Source organism: Lampetra fluviatilis, chromosome 46 (assembly GCF_964198595.1).
Source record: "Lampetra fluviatilis chromosome 46, kcLamFluv1.1, whole genome shotgun sequence".
Lineage (NCBI taxonomy): Eukaryota > Metazoa > Chordata > Hyperoartia > Petromyzontiformes > Petromyzontidae > Lampetra > Lampetra fluviatilis.
The window spans coordinates 4,018,671-4,038,168 of record NC_136320.1 but is presented as its reverse complement, the minus strand read 5'-3'; the positions used below and the strand labels follow the sequence as shown (position 1 = coordinate 4,038,168).

At 47.8% G+C, this 19,498-nt stretch overlaps 1 protein-coding gene across 1 annotated transcript in view; it reads left to right on the top strand.

Annotated features, from left to right (window-relative positions):
* Positions 1-19,498, top strand: part of LOC144947680 (uncharacterized) — a 239,799-nt gene that overhangs the window by 153,151 nt on the left and 67,150 nt on the right. Inside the window, exon 10 of the mRNA XM_078876952.1 lies at positions 11,159-11,265. Within this exon, the coding sequence (XP_078733078.1) occupies positions 11,159-11,265 (107 nt within the window). The remainder of the gene's footprint in view (positions 1-11,158; positions 11,266-19,498) is intronic.

The window sequence follows — 19,498 nt, the reverse complement described above, 5'->3', positions numbered from 1 at the left end:
CTTCTCTCCGTTGGCGGCCCTGAGCCGAAGGTGGAACTTTCACATTCCTATGGCGGGAGCCAGTCCATCCGTATGATGACCTGAGTGGCTCGCGGGTGCTAAGTTTTGTATTTTATCCGAATTGGACTGTTTACCAGCAACCGCTGCGCGTAGAGATACGGTGGCATTCAGATGCTCTGTCGATCCAAAATTTGAGTGGGTATCCCGGGATTCTTTCCCAAGGTTCTGGCGTCCGTACCTTAGGCACTTCTGGGTTAAATTCGTGACGTTAGCTTTACGCTGGGCTGGTGTAAGGCTACGGCTGAGCCGGTGGCTGAAATCCTGAACTCAAATGCGGAGAGGTTTTAGTGATGGCAAATCAAATGGGCCGTCATCCCGAGTCGGTTTGTGTCCTTTGCTGTGCATAGCACATTCGGCCAACGTTTGCAATAAAATAAGAAATTCAACTTAATATTTTACGTGTACATTGTTGAATATAAACCAGTCGAGACCTTTCCTGTAATCGGCACTGGACACAAATGCCAACGCTGTTAGGACTATCCTGAACAAAAGCTTTGAATCTTTCCTGGTGGGAATTTTCTATAAATAACGCTGCCACGAGCAATGCCCGTGGCTTCCGAAGCAGAACGTGCTTCACTCAGACTTGGCTCTCCTCGGCTCTGTCAGGGCCACTGCTTTCCATCAGCCCAGCCGCCCGCAACATCGCACTCGCTGTCCTTCCCTGGCACCGCACGGTTGGCCACGTAGGGCGCAAAAGAAGTTCAACGTGCACGCGGAAATCAAATAAATAAGTTCAGCTCCGTTTGAGAATTTACGTTTTTTCATTTAAAAATAAATAAATACAAATCCATTTTTTAAACGACCGATTGAGTCAGAAAAACGGTTGCACAAAGCTTGGGGCGTCTTTTCTTTCGGAGAAATATCCGGCCTTCCGTAGCTGCTCGGCACCATCACGGAGCTCAGTTCGTAACATTCACTGGGAGGCAACTCGGTGGTGAATTTCGGTGAACCTTTAATTGAGGAGTACAGCAATTTGACGTAGGCCTCCTCGATCCACGGTCGGGGTCGTGACCTTTAAGCCGTCGAAGGTGCTGCAGTGAGGTCCGGCGAGATTCCGACCGACAAAGATTTCTGCTCAGTCTCCTTGCTTCCCCCTCCCTCTCTCTCTCTGCACTGCGATTAACAAATAATCTGAGCCGTCTTGTCATTTCTAAACAATTGTGAACACCATGTTGCCGTGCGTTGATGTTTTATTTCTCTTGTACACTGAGGTTCTGTTGGAATAAAGCTGTGTTGAGTGGTCACCTTTCTGCCGCTGCTCTTCTTTTAACTTATTAATGTGTTTGTTCTCCTCCATTTTCTTTCGCTCTCCATCTCCACGTAACAGTGCACATCACCCATTTGTTTCTAACCCCCTCCACTTCACGATCCACGTTTCTCCTCCTCAACTCCGCAAAGGCTCCTTCTCCCCCCCCCCTCCGAGCAGCGCGAGAGGCTTTCGGATTCCTCACGTCCACGGCCATGCGGCCACCCTTCCGGCACATCCACAATCGCCGAGGGAGAAGTGGGGGGACGGGGGGGGGGACGGAAGGAGGGGGTGGAACCCCGAGGGGGGTGAGGCCGTGTGGTTCATGGGAACAAGACTTAGCCGGTATCGATTCCGAAATGACATGGGTCCGGCCCGCTTGGCCGTTGTTACGATTATAATGATAACACCAACAACAACAACAACAACCCTTTCCCACTCACATCCGAGCCGAGCCAAGCCAGCGCGTGCTCCTTCGCGGTACGGGCGGTCTTCCGCTGGATATTTTTCCGGCCCGGAACCAAACGGTGGCACGGCGTCCTCGCGAGACGCCTGGAAATCTTTATCCCGGGGCGGGGGGGGGGGGCGAGCAGGCGGGGGGAGGGGGTGTGGGGTTCACCGTGTTCGTCGTTTTGCATGCGAGGTCAGCACGGCTCTCTCGGCTTCTGCAGTGAACAGAGAGGCTGGAGGCGCTGGCTTGGCGGTACGACACCTCTGCTTTAACGGGGATGGTGACACGGACCTTTGTGTGTTTGTTCGCTCCCTGCGATCCAAACTAATCTGTTTAAACAAATTTGTATTTATTTTACCAGGTCAGGCCCCCTGAGCTGTATAGCGAGAAGTGACCTGGCTGTCGCAAACGATAGCTCTTCTCCGGGTGCTCCTGTTTCCTCCCACTGGTAGAAACAACTCATGAGTTGGCTGAAAACCTCTGTGAACTAAAAACCCAATGTGGCCGCAGGACCCTCGCTCATGAGAGTCCGTGGACTCGGCGTGGCCTTCCCGGGTGAATAAGGGATTATTTTTTAGAGATAGGCACCGTCGTAAACATAATGTACACATGAACAAAAAGGTCACGTGGGATTATCCTCGTAGGCTGGAGCTGCAAGCGCCGTTAGAGAACGTCTGCCAAGTGTGACACACCACACCAGGGTGTGGTGTGTCCGCACCTTGCATAGCCGACGCATTGCCCAGTGCTGATGTTTACGACTGCACTGCACCAGACCCTCATTGTAGACGAAGTCAACCTAAAGGAGGCCCAGTCGTTAACCCTCTCCCGTTCAGAGACGTCAGCAAGTTGCAGGGCGGGTGTCCCCGTTCACCGCTGAATCTTGGAGAGCGCAAGCGGTTCAGCGTAAATTTTATTTAGAGAGACACAGTGCCATGGTTTTTAAAGACATTGCGCTCACCACAGAGAACAAATAGCGACACTACCGCACTGTACGATAGCTGGTGCCAAACTGTACCACACGCCCTCCTGCATGGCCTTCCGGGAGCCTCGGTACCGACAAAGTTAATATTTGTTTTCTTCCGGTTCCGTTTCGATGACGTACATCTACATACACGTACATCATCGGAACGGAATCGTGAGAAAAACGGATGACGTACACGTACATACATGTCATCGGAACGAAAAAGGGTTAAGCTTCACGTATCAATCGACCGAAGTTTCTGCATCTTTGCTCGGAAGACAAACATAGGTGCCAGAATAATCTCAGACAAGCTCCATTCACAAGGAGAAATAAGATCAACACGAAGCCTAAACTGACCAGCTGGTCTGGTGGAATCGGTCCGGTCACCATCTCCTTTGGGCAGAACAACGGTGTACCAGGCGCGCGTGATGCAGGCCGCACCACTGCCGAAGGTTCCGTGAGGGCCTTGGCGGATGCATACCAACAGCACTTCCCCTGCTCGTGTGTCGAGTTAACTGGAACACACAACAACACCACCACCACACGCTCACGCACAAAGTTCCCCCTCTTGGGCCTATAGACTGCCGAGGCAAGCGCTGATAACAATCGGCCATTGAGGTTGGCACCGCACACACTCGCCAATAAGCAGTTACCAACACCGCGACAAAAGCCACAGTCTTACGTCTTAAATTATGGCCAAGAATTTTGCATGCGCGCAAGAGGTATGTAACATGGATTCGCACGAACATTGCAGCAGTTCGTGTTGCAGCTACGGCCCAGGACGTTGGCAGTGGCGGCAGCGAGAGGGCATTGCTGGGTGGGAATGTGCAAATGAACAAGATGCAAAAAAACAACTAATTATTTACCCGAAACCCACGCCAGGACTTCCTGTGAACGGGATAAACAATAAACGGTGCTTGATAACACAAAATGAGTAACAGTGTCAACAAATCTTGTCACGGACACATGTAATCGCGTGTTTACAGAGCCTCGGATTACATGGAGCTTGAATAAGGCGTTCGCAATTGTGGCAGAGACTCATTGCTATGATGATCACACATATTACCGTGTTGTGTATAGAGAGGCTCAAATGAGCATGGGGCATTCGTGGTGCCTTGCCAATGGAGGAACTTCCACATTGTCATGCCAGAGCCATCATATCCCATAGAACAACCACCGCTGACTCACCACGAAGTGGTACTCACTTTAATTTTTTTCACAAGAGACATGATGGGCTGAGTCAACCCTCGACTGGGAGTTGTACTCGTGAAACTTCCGATCAGGAGTCAAAAGTGCTCTGTCTCAGCCTCCTCTCATGGCTGGATAACAAATAATAATAATACCACTATCGTTATTTTGTAAATCAAAGTTAAGTCTTAGTCTGCATTCTCTAGCCAGCTGCGAATAATTATCGACCAAATTTAGCTTCGAGTGGGAGAAAATTCCACGTCGGTCAGCACATTTTCGCGAGCAAGCACTCGAAGGAAAGGACGTGTCAGTGGCTCGGTAGCTCAGGATTTGCTCCAAACTTTACAGGGTTTGGCATTTCATGCATGAAACTTGATCATCAGTATGTCGTAGAGGTCCCCCCCCCCCCCATTATTACAGCCCTTGGTATTGACATCCTTAGCCCTCGCAAACGTCTGTACGGTATATGGATGTTTACAAATAAAATATTGGTTGAGCACAATGGATTGAAACACAGTACGCTGGCGATACAAACAGTAATGTTTCGGCTTGGAAACCAAATATTCGGTTCATAATAAAAAATAATGTCAGCTTCGACAGGTCTCATTAACATGGCAATCTCTGCGTGATTCACCAACCCCCCTTCCAATTGCAGTGAATTAACCACATGCTTCACCACGTCCACGCTACGTACACATGTTCTACCCAACTATATGTACGTTTATGCGTACTAACGCACGTGCACATGTAACGCACGTGCGTAGACATGCGGTGCCCACGTACGTTCACGCATACATGCAAATAATACTGAAATGTGATTGGTTGAAATGTGATCACATGGTTGTGGATGATACATCATGGGTGTCACGACACATGATTCTATTTGCAACTAGTTACTCGTAGCAGGCTTTGCCCACTTTCTCTCAGCTTGTGCATCAACACCCTTCCAAAACGTGGCCGAAAAATTGAGATGTTGAAACTATTCCATCGCACGCTAACTAAGCGTCCTTGAAACATCTTCACGTGCGAACTTTCGCAGGCCTAGGCTCAACAGTGAAAACGTAGACAATTCTTTTCGCCAATATTGGGGGCGAAAAATCTGCAAGTTTGGTTCAAGGATTTAAAGATTTGCTGTCATGTTTGGATTCGGCACTCTTGAAAAGCTGCGAATGCAAACTTTTCTAGGCCTTGGTTGATAGCAAAAAAAGTTGAAAATATTTTCCACTCCCCAATGTTTGGAGGAAGGCCAATATCGAAGACATTGGTTCTCAGATATTTTATGAGTATATACACATACACGTGACTATATTTTGATAAAAATTTCAGCTCTTGCTCTTCTAGAAAAGTCGTTAGAATTCACATAATTCCCTCGCTTATTCACTCGCTCACTCGGGACTGGCTGCGGTTATAAGTGTGAGACGCACTTAAAAGCATTCTAAATTAGCTTCCGCTCGACAAAATTCCTGCAATAAATTTTTGAGTTTACACTTTTTCATGACATTTCGAATGTCTCAGTGGTTGGTAGAGACGGTGTAAAGCACACTTAGTAAACCGGTGACTTTATCTGGGGTTGGTGAAACATGATGATGGAGCTGTGGTTAGGAGATGTTAACTCCTTCACCTGGTATACAGGAGGTCGTGGGTTCGATCCCGACCCTGACGCCTGCTGTATATTTGGAGTTTGCTTGTCTCTTTCTCCCCGTGGTGGCGTGGATTTTTCTCCGGGCCCTCCGGTTTTTACCTCCTCCACATTTAGAATCAACGTCAAGCGTTTAGAGTGTTTGGCCGCTATGAATGTCCACGTGATGAGCCACTTTGTCGGGCTATCATTTGTGGCCAGACCGTGTCCGAAAAAGAGCTGTACAGCTCAGTGGGCCTTACCTGCTAAAATAAAAAAAATAGTTTAAATCGTAAGATAAGGAAGCAAACGAAGCAGACTCTGGCAATGCGACTTGCATTTGTCCCCTTGTCTCTCTGCGTTTTTTCTGAATTAACAAAAGCAAGTCTCGAAGCTCGTCACAAACTTCACTGGATGCACACTAAAAGTGACTGCCTTCGGGTAGACGTGAAACCCCGCTTCAGTGCACACTCAGTCGACGTGCAAACGTTTCGGCGAACATTTGGCAAACGTTGATTCCAACGATTCAAACCACAATCCAGCTGTTGGCGTCATTGCAGCATGCTTACTGGGCTCCGTGTAACTGCGTAACCGTATAAACTGATTAATCGCGTAAACTATGTTGCGTGTTCCATTTTCCTAACGAATAATTGTAAACACATGTTGCGGCGTGTCCTTACGTTCCCATTCTGCGTATATAAACACAGGGATTTGCGTGCCATTTAGCACCGTTGTAAATGCTATGGATAAGTGCACGCCATCGTTTTTACCACTGGAAAGGTACTACAGGTCACGCGCGTCTCACCTTGCAGTAAAAGTGGAGTGCGTGTGGTGGCAAAAACCACGTGCGAAGGACGAACGTCATTTGAAAGCACAGTGCATCGATCTGCGCCGTGTGGGGTTATTATATCACGCACGGCTATTTTAAATGATGATGTGTGACAGCATGCGCCGCCATTAGCTGCCTGTCCGCATAGGCCTCTTTCGCCGTCAATCCACTGCTGGATGATCCACTGCCTCTCCATACCTTGCAGACCGTGAGGGCTAACTGACCATACTGCCACACGCTGGTCAGTGAAGGTGGAGTGGGGGGGGGTACAGAACACCACGTGGATTTTTTTTTCTGCACTGCCCTCTACTGCCCGCTACGCCTACTGCACCTGCCCTTCGCACGTGGTGGTCACCTATGCACGCACTGGCCAGGCTTAAACCTGCTCAGCTTCTGAGGCCTGATAATGTTGGGCACATTTTGGGTGATTTAATCTCAGTCGTGTGAGCTGCATACACCACTGAAATCCACGCTGCCATTTAACTGTTTTTCTTTTTCTTTTATTTTACAAGGTAAGGCCCACAGAGCTCTATAGCTCTTTTTTTAGAAGCGACCCGGCCACAAATGATAGCTCAACGAAGTGGCTAATTTTTAGCAGCCAAATACTCTAAAGGCATGGTTCTAAATGTAGAGGGAAAAACCGGGCGACTTGGAGAATAATTGACTCGACTACGGGGAGAACACGCACACTCCAAATATAGAGGCGTCAGGGTTGGGATCGAATGGATCGCCACAGTGGCGAGATGTTATCTCCCTCACCTGGTATACAGGAGGTTGTGGGTTTGATCCCAGCCCTGACGCCTGCTGTATATTTGGAGTTTGCATGTTCGAGTCGATTATTCTCCGGGTCCTCCGGTTTCTTCCCTCCACATTTAGAATCAACGTCACGCGCTTTGATTATTTGGCCACTACAAGTTTCCACGCGATAAGCCGCTTCTTTGGGCTATCATTTGTGGCAAGGTCGCTTCTGAAAAAGAGCTACATTGCTCAGTGGGGGCCTTACCTGGTTAAAAGTAAAAGAAAAAAGTTAAATATAACCCACGACCTCCTGCATACCAGGTGGGGGAGTTAACATCCCGCCACCGTGGAGCCATGTAGCGGTGATCAGGTCAACGGAGTGAACTGTGTGCACGCGGCGTGAATCGGACAATGTGCCGGGGGGGGGGGGGGGGGTCAGCGGGAGCGCTGACCCCAGCGGACGACTCCGCTCACCTGCCCAATCCATTCCTCTCCGCGACCTCGCGCCACCCTTGCGGATCGGCTGCTAACAAGCCCCTTTGCCCTGCTGCCAGCTCTAACCTCACCCTCCACAGGCATGACTAAACGCTCCGGCTGCTGCGCCTCTCTGGTGCCCTCTGCTAAGTGCGCTCTCGGCCTGCAAAAGTAAGCCTCCTCTGCTCGTCTTGCTCTCTCACTCACCGCCGCCACGGCGTCTGCTGCTGCTGCCGCCGCTGCGTTCACCTGACGTTAAACTGAAACTATTCTTTGTTTACCAGGTAAGGCCCGCTGAGCTCTTTTTTTCAGAAGCAACCTGGTCACAAATGATAGCTCAGGGAAGTGGCCCATCACGTGGAAATGTATAGCAGCCAAATACTCTGAACGCACGTTGATTTTCAATGTGGAGGGTAAAAACCGGAGGACCCGGAGAATAATCCACGTGGCTACGGGGAGAACATACAAACTCCAAATATACAGCAGGTGTCAGGATCAAACCCACGACCTCCTGGACACCAGGCAAGGGAGTTAACATATCCTAGCCACCGCAGCGCCCAAGTCAAACGCTGCACCCTGTCTGCACCGTGGTAGAGTTGCTCGGAAGTTCGAGATTCATTTGAGATTTGCAAATGCACCATGCACACTTCTCAAACCAACGGAAGTGAGTAGAGAGCCCCATGTCCGCAGGTACTTTGGGAATGGGCAAGCACGCTCTTCGCAACCACGGGAGTGAAGGTTGCGCGAGGATTCGCAACTAGGCAGCTTCAATCACATAAGCGTTGGTTTTAGGGGTACAGAAGGTGTGGTTCGCGAATAACCGAATCAATTCCGCTGGCCGTCTCTACTGCATCTAATTATTGCTGCATTATCCAAATGTTGAGAAAAGCTTGGGTCAAACATGATAAATGCATTGCTCTTTTATTCACTGTAACAATTTGCACATTATTAAGCCATTCTAGCCAAGCTAAGTCCATAATTATAATGATTAATTAATTCAGTAGACGCGAGGACAGGCCCAATATTGTATCTACCTACCTGACTGTCTTTCCTAGCTGCCCCAGCTCAGAGATTAATAAGTTATTTAGTGACACTGCAATGGCAATGGGGCAAAAACACAAATAACAAAAACACTCAACGCGTTCGTCAATGACACTGTGGCCTTAAAAGTAAAAAAGATATAACAGGCGATATTTCAGCGAATGGCTCTTCGTCATAGCACATAAAAACAGAGGCCGGTTGAGAGATGGAGTGGATAATAAGAGTTAGAGACTGATATCAGGGCATGATAAGAATGACACGTTGCATATATTTATTGAGTAACAGTTTGTACATTTGGCAGACGAATAGTTACCTAAAAGTAGATATTGAGTAACCAATAAGACCGTTTAACAATCAAAATTCTGATTCTAAATACACTAATTTATATTAAAATTACAAAATTCCCTTGGCTAAAGAGCTGACCTGAAATTTATCAAGGGTCTAGGCAAGGAATTGTGGCCTACCCATGCTATATAACAAACTATGTGGCGCTATAGGAACACTTTATCAATAAAATAATACAATGCTGTATATAAAATTAAGTACCTTAATAACATTTGTGATACTGCGTTGGCAGTAGTGCATCAGCATAAACAGCAAAAACTGAACTCTTTCGTCAATAACACTGCTTTAAAGAGTACAAATATATAATAGGCGACATTTTGGGCAATGCTCCTACTTCAAAGCACATAAATACGACATGTATATGTACTCCACTTACGTGCTGCTATATTTAACATTTTAAGGCCACAGTGTTATTGACGAACGCTTTGAGTTTTTACGTATTTAAATAAGTAGACCTGAATTCGACTGTAAAGAATCGTGCACGATTTCCCACGTAAACGGAATTAGCAGCCATTTTTTTTTTATTTCTGCAGACGTGTTGCCAATGACGACCTCATTTCAGCCAATCGCATTTCAAAACGACTTCGAATCGAATTGCATAGCGGGAGTTGCAATCTCAAGCCAACCAACCTTGCTTCCTTTTATCAGCGCAGTTCAAGGTTAAAAACGGATGAAAATTCACGTGATCATTGTTGCAGGGAAAATCATTGCGGAAAAGTTGCCACCTGTTCAACTCGGGCCCTGCTCTGTCACCTCTTTAACGACAGGCATCAGATGCTTTCTAAAACTTTCTCAGCCCGAATGACAACGTAACACGTGCCTTGAACAAAGAGGCCTAATTCCTATCTCCTTTACACACCTTCAGTCTTGTTTATTTCAGTTTGTAATTGTAGATGTTGTGGGTTTACTCTCCAACACACCGGCGTGCTGTACTAGTAACGATTTGGCACGTTCTGTTCACGTGACCAACCTTAAGAATTGGTTGTGTCGGGTGGTGGTGGGTTTAAAGACACACTTATGCAATCTAACTCAAAAACTTTTATAATGGCATTTTTTTATGGTGGCTATAATTAGGCAATAGTTTTTGGTTGCTTAAAGCTGCGAGTCTTAACTAATTGCACGTTATTTTATTGTGGTGGCAGCATCACATATTCAATTCTCAAATGTCACAACAACAAAAATGATTGGGAAATCCTGAGTTCAGTAACATATCCACGCTGAGGTATTTTCTCATTACTATCTGTCAAGGTGTATTGTATACTGTAATTTTGATTAAGAAATATCAGATTTTAATTAGTTTTGAAAAAGTATAGCAAACCACAGAAGTCTAATATTTGCTTAAAATGTTCAACATCGCAGACCTTAATATATTATTTTCTAAACAAGAGGAATCACATATGCCAAATGTTTAAAATCATCTGGGCACGACAGTTTTTCCCCCAAAATAGAAGCTTCACAAAGACAAACATCCGAGCAAGACCCTCCTGAAACGAGTCTTGAGACTCGGAGAGAATTATCTGCACAAAGATATCAAACAATGATAACAACTTAACCTTACGAACAAAATCAATCACATTCATAATAATTTTTTTGGGTCAGATCACGGACATAACATGCACGTCGTAAACCCTGTCCATGTTAAATTTCGAATTAACCACAACTTGCATTCCCACGACAAGAAGGGGTTGCGACGGTTTGAATACAGCGGCCGCCCTGGTTAATACTGCGCGTGTATTAAACAACCAAACAATACAGTCTTCCCCACAGTGGACATTAAAGATCCTGCGATAATTTGAAAACAGACGACCACGTGTGCTGACCTCCAAAATGTAAATATCCAATCTTAATCGGGAAAATTACTGAATAACATCAAGCCCACTGGCAGACTATTCTGTACTCTTCTGTTTAAAATCAACCCTTTGTAATATCCTTGCGCTTGAAGAATGATGAGAATGTCAAATGTACTTTTTATTATTATTATTATTGTGGGAGCTTTCACATCATGCCTTGCGGTTCAACCACATTGCATCCCTTGGCATACATAATTTAAACTTTCACAAACTTATCGTAAATTGGCACAGGTATTGAGTTAGCAGCCTTAAGCTACTTTGGCATGACCGTTTAACGGGCCCATTTGTGTCAACAGGGATGAGATGGGGCGGACAGACAGGAGGTTATCATTTCAATCTCGGTTGCTCCACGTCTAGGCTGGAGTCATGTGCTGGTGCAAGCCAATGGGATGTCTCCGTGGTCTGGCAGCCAATCGGATGGCCAGGAAGTCCTGGAGTATTCGATCCACGCGGAAAGCATCGAGGTAAGTTGAATAATTACGCGCGCGCACTGCCATTGACTTGTGTTTGAGAAAATTTACATTTTCTGCAGAATGGCATGATTTATTTATCTGCGTGTTTAATGCACGTGTGTTTCTAGGTCGAAGATTCGCACCGTACGTAGCCAACCGTGTTAATCAACAGTCTTATGAAACTTTTAGAATTTGAATGACTTATTTGAAACACACGGTTGAAATGGTGTACGTTCATTAGATTTGCGAAAATAGTGGCCGTTCAGCAGCTAGGTTTTGGCGGAAATTATTTAAATTAAAATGTCAAAATCCCAGGAATAGAAAGTGAAAATATCCCACCACTCAAACAAAGCACTGGGCAGTCCAAATCTCAGCGGCCCTGGGAATCCACTTTACCGTGAAATGAGCCAGACTTTATAAAGGATAAACACGGCTTCCTTCCCACAAAAGAGTATTTATATTACCAATCCTAGCGGATACATGGGCTGTCAAGCCCGAGCTAGGGTTTGCAGCTTAAACACATAGCATGAACTAACGTGTCGATTTGTGAATGTGTAAAGCATAGAGCGTTCTAATTTTGCGTTTATTTTTTCATGCCGTTAACCATACTGATTATTAGTCGCGAAATCCTACGTGTTAAACGAATCATATTGAAGCAGAGCCATTTGCGCAAGCTGCCAGTCAAGCCACAATCAAAGTGTCCTTCTTTAGCGAGCAGTGGGGTGGCACGAATTTAAATTTGTGGCTCTGGGCCAGTGGTGGTGTAAATTGCACACTACCATGACGGGAGCCAGGTCTTCCATGGGACAACCACGAGCAATAGAGCCATGCTCATTTCAATTGGTGGCTCTGAGTCAGTGGTGGAAATTCCACATTATCATGATGGGAACCAGGTTGTCCATAGGGCATAGGACAACCACAGTTATCATTCTTCTAGGCCATTGAGCTGTTGACATTGACCGTTTGTGTCACACCGGTATCTCCTTGCAGTGGTCTCTCCACTTCTCTGAGGTGGCTTCCAAGTAAAACATGGGCCAACGTGGACTTAATGGTCTGAGCCACATGCCAAAATGAGTCCAACGTTGCATGCTTACTGGGGTTCGTCCCATCAACCACTGTTGACATCCCACAAGGCGGTGCTTGTTATAAAGCCTCCAGGAGCATCAGGGGCAGTGCTCCATGATGATATTGTGGGTCTTTGAGTGATTTACCCTCCGATGTTTATAATTTCAGGCGATAAAATGCAACGTGACCTGCAAGTCACAGGTAATGTTCATAAACGCTGCGAAATGTTTAATGATGCCTTATGTGGAATGCATTAACTCAGGCCTTACATTTTGAATGCAATGTTAAGTTGAACTCATGTATATATTCTTGGTCTTAAAGTGAAATCAGGCAATAGTGAACACGATGGGAGACCAAGAACCCCAAGCAAGTTTCTAAGAAGAGAATAAAACATATATTAATTTCTAAACAAAGGAGAATCATGAATTCTAGATTAGCAATATAAATTAGCAGAAATATGGATACATGAATGAGTACATCTCATTGCTGTATCCATGTCTCCACGTTAATCAAAGTGTGGCCTTCTGGGAGTGCGTAAGATCAACAGCAGTGTTTCAAGACAAGCAAACTGGACCGGTTTCCACATGCAGTGTCTCATCAGCAGAGTCAGACTTGAATCAGTGCTGGTGAACTGCCAATCTGACAGGCAAGATTTTGGGGGTCTCAGTTCGGCGCGAGGTTACTACATAACACATTACTTTAAATGATCTGAAGCGAAATTATATAAGCCATAACTCAACAGAAATGCGTTCTCCACAACGGCACTGTCGATTATTTTGCATTACATTATTTCTCAGCGACACACAGTGCGTACTGAACGCCCCCTTATGGGCCCGACGATCATGTGACCGCTCATTCACGGCACGTTCTTGATGTGTTTTCCGTCACGCGAACTCGAGCCGTGCGGCAAAATTGCAGCGCGCATTAACACATTTCTCCTGCGGAGGGAGCTGGTAGGAACGTTGGGTTGCTCGGTCAATGGCCAGGGTCAACGGCGGCGTGGTGTATTCCGCGAATATGCCCGACTGTGAGGGCGGGCACAAGCCGGCGTGAGTAGGTTAAACGTTGAGTTTTATAAGGGCACCACGGGGTGACCAGCCCCTCCCCACCCAGCCCCACCCCTCCCACCCCCCACCCAGCCCCACCCTCCCCTCCCAGCCCCTCCCCACCCTCCCCACCCAGCCCCTCCCCACCCTCCCCACCCTCCCCACCCTCCCCTTCCCACCCAGCCCCACCCTCCCCACCCAGCCCCTCCCCACCCTCCCCACCCAGCCCCTCCCTCCCCACCCAGCCCCTACCCACCCTCCCCTCTCCACGCAGCCCCACCCCTCCCATTTTTGGATGCACGACGGACGGACGGACACAATAATCCCCTGTGGACCGGTGTAACCAGGAGGTTCCTACCAATATAACACGTCAAATGTAAACGTCTTGGATATCAATCCATCTGTTATAATGCGTAACATTCCCAGTAGGCTGCATATCTGGAGTTTTGATCGTAGGCTGAGTCTACTCCTGCCCGGATGTGAACTCATAACCGTCTGATTGTGAGTCAAGGGCTCTGACCACAGCACCCACCGGCCGGACGACGATAAAGTAATCTGGTAAAATTATTCTTGCTTTCAGTAGGAATGCTGCGATGGGTGTAACGGTGAGCACACTGGACTTGCAACCCAGAGGTCGCCAGTTCAACCTCCTGGCGCGCCAGTTGAAGCAATCGGCGAGTTTGTTTTAAATCCCCCCCCCCCCGACATTTGTTGACCCCGAATTATAAATGTTGATCGCCATGTTGCGTGCGGTGGGGTGAGGTGTGAGTTCTACCTCCGCTTTCGACACGTCTGGCCTAGTGGAGGAATTAGGGAGATAAATATTCTATTGGAGGGGCTCTCGATAGCTCCCTCTAGTGGAGGCCCTGCTGGCCAGCAGTGTCGTGGCCGAGAAATTGCAGGGCTGCACCTTAACCTTTTTAACGGACCGTGCGGTAGTTTAAAAAAAATTAACCCGTAAAAACAAAGTTTTTCACTTTAAATCCTTTATATGCGTGGCATCGGTTTTAATTTATTATTCATTTCTGTTTTTCTTGAGTAGGAGTTTCATTTTTATCACATTGGTATTTTAAATTAAATATGAATTTTTTTTTCCTAAAAAGTGGAAAATTTAGGAAATTATTTTTCACGAAAATAAATTGTCACGCACAACGAGTCTGTGTGCAAAATGTCAGCTCGATTGGATCACGGGAAGTGGGTTAAAAAACGACCGAAAGATTTGCATGGTCGTAAGCGCGCAAGCAAGCAAGCAAGTGAACTTAATATAAAGGATTTAAAAAGAAAACATATCGTGTTTGACACACATTCGCCCAGATTCACATCTCGGCAAATTGGCGCCGCGGTGGCTATGAGATGTTAACTACCTCGCCTGATATACAGGAGGTTGTGGGTTTGATCCAGACCCTGACGCCTGCTGTATATTTGGAGTTTGCGTGTCTCTCTCCCCGTGTTCGCGTGGATTTTTCTCCGGGTCCTCTAGTTTTTCCCTCCACATTTAGAAACGTGCGTTTAGAGTATTTGGCTACTGCTTTAAATGTCCACACGATAAGCCACCTCGTTGGGCTCTCATTTGTGGACAGGTCGCTTCTGAAAAAGAGTTATATAGCTTAGTGGACCTTGTGTAGTATTATATATTAAAAATAGTTTGTAGTTTTAATTGTCTGTGTGTGACATATCGCCTTGGCAATTTGCCCCACTCTCCGTGACTCGTCCCCACCACAGAAATGTGGAATTTCCACCAACGACTAACCCGAGCGTCCAGTGGACATCGATACCGCACAATGCTGGCTGGAGCATGGGTGGGCATTTATTCTCTTTTCAACAGCGATGACTCTTACACACGCGTCCTCTCTCACCGTGTGGAACCGTAGCAGAGAGCACTGTTAGCGAGCACCTATAAAGGGCAAGTAAGGGCGCGGATAGGAGGGGAGATGGAGCCACCTTCATACCTCCCCAGTATTTACGTTCACACACTGCCCCTGTTTCTCATTCTAAGGCCGAGTTGACCTTGGGGAGACCCAGAGCAGGTTCAGATACAGCCTGCCACCGATGTCGCCTTGCCAGATATTGAATCCAGGTCATGGAGTTCGTAGCGCAATGCAGGAGCAGCTCTTGCCACCGGAGACGAACATTAACACACGCACAGCACGGATCTATTTATTGACGATACGGGGTATTGACACAACATGTAACGCCTCACTCTTTCACGTTCACATCTCGGTTTCGTCATCACGGTTTTGCTCACGAATGACCCGAATCAGGTTGCAGTCAAGGTTTTTGTAGGCGGCCGAATGTTTTGCCGCTCACTAAGCAACATCTTGACGGTGCTGGGTGTGGCGAGCCCAGGATTGGGCACGAACGCGGCGTTCTGGACTCCGCACTGTGGACCCGGTGACCTCCAATTTGATTTTGATTGCGAGCCACGTCTCACATCAGCGGCGAGTGATGTGTGAGATCCGGTGCTGTGACCGCCCCCCCACCCAACCTATTTTCCACACCCGCATTGACCAGTGTGGTGAAGTATGGTTAAACCCCCCCTGTAATTCGCCTTAAGCTACCAGTAAATTAACAAAGGAATAAACATTAATATGTAATTAAGAATGTATAATGCAGAGATGTAATAGATGCAAATGGAATTACCCTGTCATTATTTTATTTCCGTCATCATTGCCGTTCCATCTTAAAAACAAATCGGCATCTGCTACTAATTTAAGGCTGAGAGAATCTAGAGAATGCCCACGACTGGTTCAGATAGCTCCCGCCACTAACGATAACCGTGGCTGGCAATCAACACTTAGCTCGCCGGGTTCCAAGTGCGCTGCACACAAACCAGTGCGCCCCCACTCACCACGTAGACAAAGACAAAGATCCCCCGAATAGCTTTACCATACTTTTGGGGCAAGTGCTGTTAGCGAGCACCAAATGAAGGCCGGCATGGCACACGAGGGAGTGGGTGGCCAGCACCACGCCCGACCTGCTTTGTCTCCCCAGTGGCGATGTTTACACACCGCACCAGGTGCTCATTTGAGCCTAAGTGGACTTAGGGGGGACCCAGTCCCGGTTCAGATAATTATCGTCACTGCTGTTGACCGTGAACGGAAATCCAACCCGGGTCGCCGGGTTCGTAGCGCGGCGCGATAACTGCTGCACTGCCGCTCCCCAACAACAACAACAACCGCCATTCGCCACTAAGTGGCGGTGACGTCACCACGACGCTTGTGCCAGGCCATGTGCACCCTGAGGCCACGTGAAGTGTCGAACGCCCGCTGGCAGGAGGTCACGGGGCAGACCCAGGTGCCACGGGTCGACTGACCGAGATGACCGAGATGACTGGCTGATGCACCACCTGTGCCCCCTACTGTGCCAACTTGCTGTGCTTTAGCCACCCGGCGCTCCGCTCGTTGTTGTGAGCGTCGCTCCTCCGCCCTCCGTTGTTGTTGGAGGGCGACTGCCTCCAACTGCCCAGTAGCGTCCTTCACGAGCCTCCTCCACTGAGGCCGATCTTGACACCGCTGGTACCAGTCATCGGCAAGTCCACTCAGCTCCACGCCGCTCCCCAAGCACACAAACACACGCACAGACGAGTGAAAACGGCTTGCTGTGAGCGTCTCTGAACGGATTCAATGCAGCTGCCGCGACCGCCTGCTTGGGAACACCTCTCATCACACCGACGTCAACATCTACCCGCGCGTGCATCGACCCTGGCCCCGATCGCCCGGCACGACGCCACGCGTTTGTCTGATGGAAGCGCCGGTAACGTCGAAAGGACGCCACCCCCAGCCACCCACCCCCGTGCGCAGTGAGTTGAAGAGGGACGTGCCGCATCGATCACCGCCGAGGGTGAGAGAAATCCGCGCCGTCAGCTGTTTTGCGGCCTTGGAGAATGGGGGTGTATAGTGCGTGTACGTAGAACTTCTTTCGCACCGTACGTAGCCAGCCGTACTCATCGGAGGTGCGGGGGAAGGACGGCAAACTAAACACACAAAGCAGTTCTCAAGAAATGAGTTTGTCAATCTGGATGATGATTTAAAAGTGCATAGCTCCAGTGGCTTCCTAATATCGGAAGGAAGAGCGTTCCAGTCGGCCGCTGAAGCGCATCTGAAATACGAGCGATGCGGCGACCGCCGTCTTTGTTCGATGGCCAGCAGCCAAAAGCGGCCGCCGCCACTGCGAGTGCGTTGTGCGTTGTGCGTGTTTCTCGAACTCCTTTCGCGCCATACGTCGCCAACCGTGCTAACCGGGAGTGCATCGAGCACGTGGAATGCGTCGCTCTGGGGACGAGGCTCCCTGTGAACCTGCGAGAGCCACCTTTGGTGGGCCCCGTGGCCTCGTTTGTGCGAGATGACCAACGGAGTTGTTCAGCAGTGACCGTCACGGCCCTCTCCGATGTGCATTCGGGCTGCACCGTGTGTTGGTCGATGTCGGTTTCGCTCCTCGTGACGGCCGCTTCTTCGGGGGAGCTGAAGGGTTAAGGTCATGACGACAAATTGTTTAGTTCCGGAATAAATCAGCCCTGTGCAGAAGCTCCCAACGCGTCGAGCAAAACGTCGACATCGCAACCGATGTTGTGTGACCATCAGTGTCATTGGCATCGTCATCACTGCCATTGATTGATTTGCATGTGTTGATGCATATCTTGGGCCCAACTCTGCAGCATTCTTCATTGAGTTCTTCAATTGTTTCCTGCAGTGAATTTCCATCGGCGATGCAAGAACTCTGTCCTGAGCAAATGCGAAATGGTGAATACAACTCTCCACTAACGCCTACGCATTTGTCCAATTAGTTTATCACGTAAGCACATGTGTGCTTAACAAATTCAGACTAAAATACAGTGCCAGACAAGAGGGAATCAACTGGTAAACCCATCGGAGGATGTAAACTTAGCGCAGTTATTGAAGACAGACCTGCATGAAAATGATGAGATAAAGAGGCAGGTTGGGGCGCTATTGTAAAACGAACTCGACAATGAAAAGTTTCACAGCAATGTGTCCGAAGAATAATAATAAGTCATACATAATTGTATTGTCACCTGTGTGTGTTGAACTTCTTTCACACCATACGTAGCCAACTGTGCCAATATCACCTGCGATGACACACGGCTCAGAAACATACGAGTGTGTGCAACAAAGAAAGTGCACAAAGCAGAGGTGCAACGCTTTACAGCGAATTACACTGAGAGACGGAGAGAGGAAGACGTGGACTACAGCACAAACCCACGTTGGAGACATCGAATCGACGATGAATCAGAGCGAGTGGGCTTGGGCAGGAGGCGACAGCACCAGAGAGGTGACGGCCGATGGTTTGAGACCAACGGTGGAGCGGCAGCCAAAGGTGGGAACGAGATCCACCAAGAGGAGGTCCGAGTGGGAGATGGAGCCATGGGATCAGTGAGTGGGCAGGAGCGAGGTGAGGTTAATTGTCCTGCGTCGCTGTGACCGCGAGGAACGGCGATGGATTGGAGAGATGCTAATGCAGCAGTGGATAGGGCATGGCTTGTGATGAAGATATTGATGAAATATTGTGAATGATGTCACGAAAATACAAATGAATCTGGATAAACTTCCAAAGCAGAATGATTGTGATCACCGCTACCACGATCATTGTCAGCCATGGTCAATCCACTGCTGGATGAAGTCCTACGAATAGCCATCTCCACCATCTCTCACGATGGTGCGCTGTAATAATTCACCTATACTTGTAATAAAACCGATTTAAAGAGAGCAATTTGTGGGCTTTTTGGAGTAAAATAAAATACGGCATCATCATAAATACTCCATTAATATGCTGGCTTTTACCCAGCTTGAATTGGCTTGCTTGTTTATTGCGGTGCATAAATGATTTGACACGGTGTGTGTAATGGATTACGTCTCAACTACGGGCTAGGTCATTCTCTGCAAAGTCCGTCCCTGGCCGTGCTTGTGGTGTCAATATTACGGTAATTGATGTGCGCACTCTCAAGCAATAAATCACTGCAATTATGCATGACTTAATGTTATGGCATAATAATTATTTCATTTTATATAGCCTCATTCAACTAATCTACTTTAAAAAAAAAATGTTATTTACCAGTTAAGGCCCACTGAGCTATAAAGCTCTTTTTTAAAAGTGACCTGGCCACAAATAACAGCTCAACA